This window comes from Hippocampus bargibanti, linkage group LG09 (genome assembly GCF_051943395.1).
Source record: "Hippocampus bargibanti isolate YZ-2025 linkage group LG09, ASM5194339v1, whole genome shotgun sequence".
Taxonomy (NCBI): Eukaryota; Metazoa; Chordata; class Actinopteri; order Syngnathiformes; family Syngnathidae; genus Hippocampus; species Hippocampus bargibanti.
Window position 1 is genome coordinate 14,261,649 of NC_142742.1, and position 12,247 is coordinate 14,273,895.

The window sequence follows — 12,247 nt, forward strand, 5'->3', positions numbered from 1 at the left end:
TTCATTATTTGTCTTCAAATCTTTAAATGGCCTCCTTCTTACCTCTCCGAGCTCTACACACCTTCCCGATGCCTCAGGTCTGCTGACCAGACATTATTAGATGCCTCAAACTAATTGGAGGCTCAGAGGGGATGTAGCCTTTTCCGTTGCTGGTTCCAATCTTTGGAATGACTTGCCCCTGAATATCTGGCAAGCCCCCTTGCTTCCCGTCTTTAAAACCCATCTCAAAACTCACTTGTACTCTTTGGCATTTGACTCAGCATGATTCAGAATCAGAATCAGAAAACCTTTATCCATCCCACAATGGGGAAATGTGCAGTTCACAGCAGCAATTTGAAAGGCGATGGGGTGCATTTCCTGGTGCTTTCTACTAACTTTGTGACTACTTTATTTCCTGTATATGATACCTGTCCATGTTAGGTGCTTTGTTGCAGCTTCAGCTGTTGTCAAAGCACTATATTAATCAATAAATCAATATATATTGTATTAAATTGTATTATATAATCAAAATTTAACAAAAAGTGAGCTATGAATTTTTGAAAGTTCAATTTTGGCCCATTTAACATCCCTTTGCACCTTTGTCCGAGCAGATTATTCCAATTTAACTTCAAACTTCGGGGACACCGTCTGTAGACTTGGTACAGAGGGGGGGCAAAAGAAAAATCTTGAGGTTTTAATTTACACTACTCACCAAAAGTTAGGGATCTTTGACTTTCAAATTAAATGTCAGGACGGCTTAAAATGTGTTCACGGTGAACTTGTGTGACCTTCTCTAAGTTTTTGAATATACATGTTCAACTGTTAAATATTTCAGTACTTTTTGCAACAAGTTGCCGTTCTCGCATGAGGGTCTTAATGGCAAAATTCACAATGGGTGTCTGACCTGTTGAAGCGATCAATAAATGGCCTGGGTCAATTAGAGATGTTGTTTGAAAAGACGTCTTCATCACGCTGTTCACATTTTGACATCATGAGACCGATATGACACCTAACAATGGTACTTTGCCGTTGTGATGCTTTAAACAGGACTGAATGTCACAGGGTCATCGGCAGGTTCCAAGAGACTGGAAAAGTCACAGAATGATGTCGACATGCATGTTCTTTGGCCACATCTTATTCTGATGACCATGACTTTGTAAACAATGCCCCAAGAGACCGGATGATGAATGCCACTCAATCTCAGGCATGTTTAACTCCCTCATTGCCATCCCCGAATTTATTCGGGAATTGAAAATGTGATGTAGAGAGCCATTCCAGAATTTGTTCGGGTTCAGATTTTTCTTGCGAGGGGGTGCCAATAAAGCGCTGGTGAGAACTCTGGCAATGTTTTTTCCCTTGCATGAGGGGGCAGCATTTGACATTTGTACAGCCGCCCCCACTTGCACGTCATTTTACTCCAGACCCATATAACCGAGGAATTAACTGTTTTTTTCTGATGAAAGATCAGATTCTAAGGTTTGTAATGCTGCATTGAATGTGTATGTAATCCTAAAACTCGATATTCTGTGGGTCCTGGAATTTGAGTGACAATGACAAAAACCCTGGCACTGGAGTGGACACATTTTTGCACATGTCTGGCAGTGAATGAGTTGAGGGCGGCCCATAGTACCCGAAGAACGTAAATGATACAATGATTGTGTCAGTACATGAACAAACTCAAAAGGAAGTTTAGCATTTTTAATTTTTAATTTCCCTCGATATTTCAAAGTATACCTAGAGTGAACGTTTAATATACATACACACACCGTTTTGCGGAATCTAAGCTTTGAGCATTTAATTTTCTGAGGCTGCGAGAATTGTGTGGTTGCTTAAGCCATTTAAACAACAATGATTTAAACTAAACAATTTAAGAAACATAATTGTAGAAAAGGACCCTGGGCACAAAACGCCATTCAAAACAAGCTAGGCTTAGGCAAGAATTACCCTCCTGTTCCTGTTTGTTTTCAGCATTCGAACTTTATCTCATTGTGAATTTGTGTTCATTTCGATTGGAAAAGGTGGCAGTTGCTTTTCATGGACTATATGACAGCATATTTCATAGAAGCATGTGCGTGCCATTGACCAAACCTGGTGTTGACTCTTTTCGACTCCGGATTATTTCTATTTTCTACTATATGTTTTGTAAGCTGATGGCTATCTTTATCATATAATCAAACCCTGAGAGGCACCACCAAGGACCCGGGTTCCATTAAAGTTCATGCAGGAGAATGTAAACCACCTGTGTCTGTTATGTAAGTTTAAGTGTACGTTTACAGACTCTTACTGTATTACAGGCAATAAAATAGGATTCGATGTTCTGTGCCACGCTGTAATGGAGTGAGTTGAGAGACATGTTTAAGGAAGACTGAGTCATCGCAATATCAGAGGAGTGTGAGTTTATCGTTGTGGGCTCCTGACCTTGACAGAACACTGTGTGCCCGGAGAGGAAACAACCAGCACCTTTGTTTTACCGAAACCTTCTGTATGAGAGTGCCAAGTTATCGTCCATACTGTGGAATCCAACTCTTAAATCTTTTGTCTTGTACTTCTAAAGCACTCATTCAAACCCTGCATTTACCCTCCATGACTCACAAAAGAAACACTTATCAGTCTGTGGGTGTACTCACTACATTGCAACATTTTTCTTTCTCCACAATAGTCACACAGTTGCACAGGGGTGTTCAATATGTCGATCATGATTGACCACTAGTGGGATACTGGTCCCGAGTTGATTGTGAAGTGTGGGGTCAGGAGGCAGGGGGGCCCAACTCAAAACATTTGCGTCTCTGGTTTTGTTTTTCTTGCAGGGGGAGGGGGGTGGCGATAAAGCACTGGTCAGACCTCTGGCAATGTTTTTTTCCCTTCCACGAGGGGGCACCATTTGCCATTTGTACACCCCCACAATTGCACTTCATGTTACTCCAGACCCATACACTGTAACTTAGGAATTAACTATTTTTTTCTGATGAAAGAAGACAGTCTAAGGCAGGGGTGTCAAAGTCTTTTTTTGCCGCGGGCCACATTGTAGTTATGGTTTCCTCTCGAGGGCCGTTATGTATTTGGGGAACCCATTAGAATGTTTAAATCCCTTCAAATATTACATATAGAGCACACAGCAAATTAATGAATAACTCATTTTCAAATCTGAAGTCAAAAATAAAGACTTTTATTGTGGTTGACATCTAAAAATATGAAATTTTGGTTCAGATTTTAGCAATCATCATGGAATTTAACAAGTTTGATTTGCTTTCGCGGGCCGAAAAAAATGATGTGGCGGGCTGGATTTGGCCCGCGGGCCTTGACTTTGACACCTGTGGTCTAAGGTTTCTTACGCTGCATAGAAGGTTCATGTAGTCCTAAAACCAAGATTCCGTGGGTCCTGGCCTTTGAATGAAAATGAAAAAAACCCTGGCACTGGAGTGGACACATTTTTGCACGTCTGGCAGTAAATGTTATTATGTTAGATTTTTGTGTAAAATATACAATAAAATACAAATAAAATCTCCATGGACACCTGCAAAAGCCCATCGTCATACATAAGTACCACTCACCATCCGGCAGTAAAGGTAAAGAACTTCTCATTACATTAGCATTAGTATGATCACAACACACATTCACGTTGCAAACCAACTTTTTTCAGCCCGTCGACTCAGAGAATGCCTCCCTGAAGCGAATGCATTCTAAAAATGTTTTTGGTCACTTTCCATAATGAAGGGAAGACATTGAGTAAAACCAGTTTGGCTCTTTTCTTGTTATGTCATTGTTACGGATAACAATGACAAGACTGACAAACAACAGTGAGAGTAATTATAAAGGTTTATTTATGATGGAGGAAGCTTGACATTGGAAATGATCATTTCCATCAACTTTCATTTGTATCAGTGTATCGGTCTTCATTGGGAATTTGGTAAACAAAGGATTATGTGACATAAATTATGCCTGGCAACAAATAACGTGGAATGTGTCCAGGAAAAAAAAATCTTTATTGTTGGCACAGGCTGCAGTTACTAAAAATCTGTATTGTTGTTTCAGTGCTGAAGTTTAATTTTGAATCGGGTAAAAATGTCATTTTTCTACTGTTTTGTCCATGCAAATGATGGCACCCCAGCACATTTTTCACTCAAGAAGAATTGATTACCATACTGAGATGAAGCAAACATTTAGTGCTTGGAGGCTAAAGGCAAACCAATTGGAGAGATTACATCATAACCTCACGAGAAAAGGTGACAACTGCCTTTTGTACCACTATGTGGCTCCTTCTTTCACTTCCTCAGAGAAAGGCATGGTTTCACTTCCTTATCCGCCATGACAACTAAAACTGCTATTTTACACAAACCCGACACTGGAGCTGAAAAACCTGTACTTGTAACAGTAGCGATGGTGTCACACCTTTGTATATCCTGGACATCTGTTGCTATCCACACTGTCACACCAAGGCTCCTTATATCCTCCTCCTTCCAACAAACGACTTCATAAAGGTCAAGCATGTGCGGAATCTAAAAAGGGGCCTTTGGAGAAAACTCCTAACCTGCAGATTTATATCTGAAGAGGAGGCCGTGACCCCGATACCATCATCCGCTTACCTCATCTGAAATGTGCCAGGGGCCAAATGGCATATTTGGTGAACATTTTGATATGCCCCCGTAATCAGTAAACTTCCCTGCCTCTGACACACCTTTAAGAGAAGCGCTTGACTGTTTTTGACGGGTTCATGCACGCGTATGTGTCATACAATTACTGGAAGGAAACTGCTCGTTGCCCGTCATTGATAACGAACATCAAGCATAATATAAATACATAAAATGGCGGGAAACAAAGTTTATAAAAATAGTCACTGCAAACTTGATCATGCACTGGTGTGCATAATCCACTTTCCAAACAGTCGACAGCACACTTCGTCGCACACAGCTGCAACACATGTGCGTGTACAATTATATAATTAACGTGATTGCCTCTTCTAATTATTCATGAAACTGCTACTTTGCACAAAAGAATCTGATTCATTTTAACTTCACTGAAGTTGAAATGCATACATGAGTTAGTTCGTCAGGAAGACAATGCCAATGAGACTAAAAGATCCGAAATGTCAGAGGTTATCAGCCCAACCACTGTGCTGTTCAAATTCCACCGACCTTGTTTACAGAAAAAAAAAAAAACATTCAAAAAAAAGGTGAAGGGTCAGACAACTTTGGATTCATCATCAAGATCAAAGGTCACAAAACCTTGCAACCCCTAATGCTCTCGAAAGCATGGCAATTCATGGAGGCATTAGTTTGACATAAATATACCTAAATAAATGCTACATTTGTATGATCGTATCTATAATGCAGTGGTGGGCATTTTTTGCTGTCTGACAAAATATCTGATTCACAGACTGATGTTAATTATATTTTATGTCAGGTATTTGAACACCTACAATACACTGTCTGTAAGAAAAGAATCTGGTTTTAATTAATTATATCTTGTCCATGTATTTTTATAAATAAATTCAAATTGTCTTTTAGCTTCCTTTGCTTATATATATTCGGATTTAAGCATTTAACCAATCACATTTCAGCCATCATTTGTTACCAGTGACAGAAATCTACCTGGACGCCTTCACAACCAGTTCTGCAGGCCATGGAGCATAAAAACCAATTTTGATTAAACTGTTGCTTTAACCAATCAAGTTGGCAACCCAAGGCCTGCTGGAAGGCGCTGGAAACTATGATCGGCTAGTCACACGATTGGCTAGTCCCTAGCCAATCATCGTATCACTAGCCGCTAGTGATAAGATCATACTGGTCAGAGCTAGCACACTGTATCGGTAGCGAGCTGCCCAAGAAGGTATATTGCTGTGTCAATTTAATAGCGGTTTGTTTTGTCAACCCATAATGGCTGAAGGTTGCAGATAAACTGTTAAAGCCTTTTTCAAGACAACCTTATCAAGAATAGATGGAAATCATTAAGAAAGGGTAGACAGCTCCGAAGCTAGCAGAAATAGCAAATAATATTGCAATTTTATGAGGTTATCATGAATCCACACATTCACAGTAAAAATTTGAACATTTCAATGACAGTACGTATTTAAGTTATTTCCTGGCTAACGGCATCCTCTAATGGACGTGTATTAAATAACACCACACTCGCAGCTGTGAATTGATTCAGACGTACCACTATTGAAGGCCTCGGGTTGACTCACCATTGGTAAAAGGTATAATTATGACTGAAACTTAGATGAGATCTTCCCTATGTGGCATTAAACCAGGATGTCCAAACAAGGCAGCACCTCTCTCAATGTTAAAGTAGTAGATATAATACTAATACTAGTGAATAATGAAAGCACAAAATAACATTTACACATCATTTATAGGAGCAGGTTGAAGTTGTAGAGGTATAGGTGAACTGTGATTGACCCCATCCATTCCTGAAAGATTTGAGGAAATTGGTGACATCATTCATCCCCAAATCTTTTCAAAGAATAAAAGGGGAACCTGTCCAATTTGCATTCTGTGTGATGAACTAGGTTGCAAAAACACCTGGCAATTGTACTTGTAACATCAAAAGGACAGCCGACGTCACTTTTTTGTGTCCTAACTGACATCAGAAAAACGTTTTATAGCATCTAAAATACCCAAAACATGCAGTATGATATTTTTAGTCAAATGCAAAACACCAATAAAAATGACTTAAAGTGTCTAAAAAGTACTTCAATTTGAAACTGGAAGTGCCAGTTTCAGAAGGTCCCGTCCCCATGTTCGTGGTGTCACGGCAAGACGTCTCGCCTTGCTCGAGAATCAAAACAATGGCTTCAGATTCGGAGAATATGCTTTCTTGTTACTCATCCAGTTATGAATATGATTCAAATACTTCTGAAGAGGAAAGCATACATGTTTGCAATCTATTAAATAATTTATTCAGTGTTATTTTGATGGGGGGAAATGTAGCACCAGCAATGTGTGTCATCTGGGTGGGTAAATGTAGCACCGAAAAGAGGCAGAAGAGGGCGACAAAGCTCAGTGGAAAGCTCCGTGGAAACGGGCTGATTAATTCCTTACAATTTTTGTCAGTGAATATCAAATAGAAGCTCGGTGCCACACAAGGATTCACCATTGCGTTATTTATGTGTTTGCCTTCTAATTTCGCCATCAACACGGATCAACACGAAGTTTTCAGACCAAACAAAGTATTGCTAAATGCATTGAGGTGATGCAAGGTATATCCTTTCTCGCTGAGAGGCGTTCCTTCAGTGACGTAGGGTGCGGACTCGTCACCAACTCAAAATCAAGACTTCCGGAATATTCAGCGCGAGTCTTAAAACGTAAAATATAGCTATATGCGGTGGAATCTCTGTAAAATACGCTCAGTAGAAGTCATTTGAAGCCATTTTACAAAATATGGACACAACTTGTTCGGAGACGTCGGTTGTCCTTGATTCTTAGGTGCTGTTGGTACCGTAAAGTCTTTAGTGAGTGCCAGTTCCTCAAAGAGGAGGAATTGTGAGGTCACGAAAAACAAAACCTCTTGTTCCTTCGTTAGTATAACAGTGCTGGCACAGCTTTTTAACGAACTGGCTTTATGCCAGGCATTGAGTGACCAGGAGGCCCCTTTCTGGCATTATCATCACACATTCATTGGGGTTTGGAAGTGGGGTTGGGGGAATTCTAATTCTATGTACTGGCGTGATACAGTCCAGCTTGTCCGGCTTCTGAAAGTTACTCACAGAAAACACACAGAAGGGAGTTGATGGCTGCCATGCCAATGGTTGCCAGCCAATCATAGGGCACACAAAAACATACAACCATCCGCCCTCACACACCCACCCTTAGGACAATTTAGCGGTTCCATTAACCTGCCATGCATGTTTTTGGAATGTGGGAGGAAACATAGAGAAAACTCATGCAGGCATGAAGAAAACACGCAAAATCCACACAGGAAGCCTGAAGCCGAAATCAAACGCTGCACATCTGCACTGTGAAGCCGACACGCTAACCAGTCGACCACGGGCCACCCCCAAAAAAATTGAATTGAAAACCACAAACGAATCGAAATATCTTCAAAAATAGGCCATCCTGCCATCATTTTGCACCCTGCATGTTAAAGTTCATATGAAAATATCTTTTGACTAACTTCAGGTACCGACTACAGACAATTTGATGGTCTACTTTTAACATGAAACTAACCCCAACATCCTCACAAACTAAGTCGTACGATGGCTAATTTATTTGGAATCCCACCAAATCCGACCAACCTGAGCCATTCCGCTGTAAAATGTCCCATTCTTGAATTTTATCGCACACCAAATATAGTGAGATATGTACTGAATCTGTTTTTATTAAAAATATGCACACCCCTCATGCTTTGCCTTTTTTGCTGTTGTGTTTACATGATTCACATTGATTTTTTTTGGAAATCAATCAGAGAATGGATTGTGGTTCATTTGAGAGGTTTTATTGTATGTAAAGCAAAATGCATGAAAGAGTCACAGACAAGTCTTCTCTGGTAATGAATTCAGCACGAAAAGTGCAAACTAAGAGCAACTGCACATGCTTCATTTACACGATACAATTTGGCAGTCAATTGTGCAGATAGGGTATAAATTCGGCCCTGCTTGCATGGTTGACCTCCAAGCTGTCCTTGCAAAACGGCATCTCTTATCTTCAGTCTAGTTTACTTTCTTTTACAAACCTCCAGTTTTTTCTTGTGTTCGCAATGAAGCACACGGAGCACTATAAACAGCAAACACTGCTAAATGAGGTGCCTGCACATTATTGAATCCAGAAGTAAATTTGAATTTGAACCAATCTGTCAACAATTTTCACAAGCTTCGAAAAGAATAACAATAACCCATGCACTCTAGGTTTCCATTCTTGAGTTTTAAGGAGTGTTATGTCTGGATGTGTGTTCACATTTAACTGTGGAAATGAAACATCTGTGTTAGCAGACATTATTTTGGGCTTTGTGGAAATCCCCAGACACCTACCCTACTCAGGTTTTGGGTTCACACTTTGAGATTTTGCAGCGAGCGCAGCAGGCGGACTCTCGTTCGTCTGGAGTGTAATCAGGTAAAACTACAAGAGTGCTTCCTGCCAGAGGACCGTGGATAAAAACAGCTCAAAACAAGCAGTATGTGTTCTTGTTCTTATTGTGTTCTTGAGAGACCTGCCTCATTTGCAAAAAGTACTGCATCTGTGTCTGATATTTTCTGTCTTGACCCATGACAAAGACATTGAGTAATGACCACGTTAAATTTAGCAAAGACTCAAAGTATGCCATTTTGCAGTCGATAAAACGGAATGTGGAGTTCACAAGTGGTTGCACAGACTGCAAAGAGAAAACTGGTTTGGGGTTGTGTGGCAGGCATGTGCAAGTTCAGACAAGAACACCAGAGCGCACCTCTGGGAAAAGTCACTTTTTGCAGGTGAGTGTGAATACCTGACGCCATTCAAAGCATGTGGGTGTTTAAACCGCCTTCCGATGAATGTGTGAGTGTGACCGGATGTCTGAAAAAAGCCCTGTATTACTGAGTCTGAGCGCAACCGTGACGTGCAGTCAGGGGAGGCAGGTGAGGCCGTGCCTCACCTGTCATCATGGAGATATCAAAAAAAATAAAAAAAAAATAAGCAGTGATATTTATTTAGTGATTTGTACTTTAACGTTCTTTTCCATTTAACTTCACCATGTTTGGATTTTTTGTCAAAATCGCAGAATTTTCACATTTACCGTTCAAATACTAAGTAGAGACGAGCGGTGAGGCAGCAGCCGGCTGAGCCTCACCATGGATTGCGCAATGACTATGCTAACTGTGCTGGCTTGCTCTGCAGTGAGACCGCATTACTGTGCCTCTGCATATCGCTATTAAAGTGTTCAAACACTTTTAGTATATGAACTAAATTTCTACACTTTAGCTGGTATATATAATGTAGAGTCACTTTACATTATAAACACTGTACTACAGTGTTTATTTTATTTTATTTTTAAAAATAAAAATAATAATAAATATTTTTAGATGAGGCACACAGTTCTCTTGCCTCATGACAGGGGGCATTGGTGATTACAGAGATTCTTCTTGCCCCTCCTCGGCTGCAAGTAACGTGCAACCATCCAGTCATTTTTTCGTGTTGCTTGGCCTTATTTTCAGAATGGAGGATTACATATCTAAATTGAAATAGAGAGACTTTTAAAACTGAAGAAAGATAAGGAAGGCTTCTACAAAGAAGGTATATCCGATGCCTTTCTTCAGAAGGAGCGGCGCATGGACTTCATTTATAAGTAAAGGTAACAGGATAATAATGTTTTTTAATTCTTTTTTCTATGCTACAGTTTATATAAAGAATGCTGACATGACATTTTAAACAAAACACGTTAACTGTTGCCAATCAAATGGTGAATAAGCTACTCTGTAGAGTTCATATGTTTGTAAATCTGACTGTGGTGATCAGTGCCTCACCAGCCATGAACCTCACCGCACGTCACTGGAGCGCAGCACTTGGTGGTGAAACACACCAGGTAACTTAGTGATTGTATCACAGAGCGGGGGAGACAACAGAAAAAAAGAGCAGACCGAAAGGTCAGCCGGTGAGCAGGAAGTCAGCCTCTTCAAACAGTCTCCCAGTGAACAAACATGTTGGCCCGAGGCAAAGGAGCAAGATATTCCACAGGTTTCCTTTAATTTGTCGCAAATGTTGCGGTGGAGTTGCAACATTTATCAGTAAGTATTCCTCCACACAACACTCGAATCAATTTATCTATGTGCGTCAACACAATTGCCTAACAAAGATATTTTGAACTGCATGTGGTCATGCATATAGTGTTTTGGAATGCCAACATTGGCAGGCAGCAATGGAACTTTGCACAATTGAGGTACATTGCCGGGACATGATTGAATTTTCAGCACAAATTCAAATGAACCTCCACCCCCTCCAAAAAAAATGCTTCCTCGGAGAATCAGAGAAGGGCTGAACTAAAAAAAACATCAATAGCTGACGACATTAGAACAGTCTTAGATAACATTCAAATTTTGTTTTTAAGTGTTCATGTTAATTCAAATCAAAATGGAGGGGAAAAAGGCCTAAAAAGATTTTTATTTTAATTTGAGCTGCCCTCTATATTTATTTATGCCATATGAGTATTGTGCTTTTTCTTTGGCTTGTTGTTGGCAATGATAAGCCTAAACCAGTGCTTACACAAAAGGCTGATGCGAGAAGAATGTACGGTGGTTACGGAGAGACGCTTGTTCTCAATTTTGAGGGAAAATATTTGATTTACTCGAGTAACTTCGGAGACTTTCATGAAGCATAACCACAGCACGAATACCCTTTGCTTTGTGCCAATGTCACATTGTGTTTTATTAAAATCTTTTATCGTTTGTTGTTCCGGCAGTCAACCGGCATCTCTGAACCAATTGTGTTCCTCTCCAGAGTTTGTGCTTCAACTTCATTTTCAATATGAAAATTAACATGCATAAAGAAGATTCCAGAACTTGGTAACAAAAAATCAAATGATAGAGCATGGGAGGGGGTCTTACCATGACTGTTTCCTTGGGTCTGTGTCTGTCTCCCTGACTTGTGTCCTCCCTTGTTCCCGCCGAGATGCGCAGCCACGTGTCCGTCCAAAGCCAAGTCCAACGCTGGGCCGAGACCGGGGTTCTGCGCATTGGTCTCAAGATTCTTCCTTTTCTTGCCCTTTAGCCAGCCCAAGGCCCGGCCCAGGGAGTGACTGCGTTTTTTCCTCCCCTTTTTATGATGTTTCTCTTGGGCAAAGATCTCGACCACATCGTGGGGAATCAGATCCCCGAAACCCAGGGAGTCTCGGTTGGACATTCCACCACTTTCTGGATTTGAGCCCTGAAACAGTCACCACAAGAAAAACCAATTGCTTATTCGACTATGCCTGTATTGTTCCTCAATATCTGGTAGGGACATTTTAAAGCTTTATCGGATACGCCTCAAAAGTAGTGAGAGTGACAGTGACAGATTCTCAACGATAAACCAAGTTTGAAGCCCATGGTCCATTTGTGTGCCTATGTGTGTTGTGTTTGTGCTACTTTGCAGGCACGATTCACTGGCAGCTAAACTTGGTCCCCTCTGCAGCCTCTAGACCAAACTTCACAGTTCTGCAAAGAAAGGCCTGGCACCGCTCCTTTCATTCCACAACACAGAGTCATAACTCACCAAGCCGCACCCCACAGTGCGCACACAACTACACAACACACAGGCACAACTACACACGACAAAGCCTAAACCAAGAAAATAAACATTCCCGAGTGTGCTTCAATGTTCACGTCAGA

The 12,247-nt window shown here is 40.7% G+C and overlaps 1 protein-coding gene across 1 annotated transcript in view; it reads right to left on the reverse strand.

Annotated features, from left to right (window-relative positions):
* LOC148893742 (uncharacterized) overlaps positions 1-12,247 on the reverse strand; it is a 35,251-nt gene that overhangs the window by 13,162 nt on the left and 9,842 nt on the right. The window contains 1 exon segment of the mRNA XM_089003563.1: positions 11,486-11,804. Within this exon segment, the coding sequence (XP_088859689.1) occupies positions 11,486-11,804 (319 nt within the window).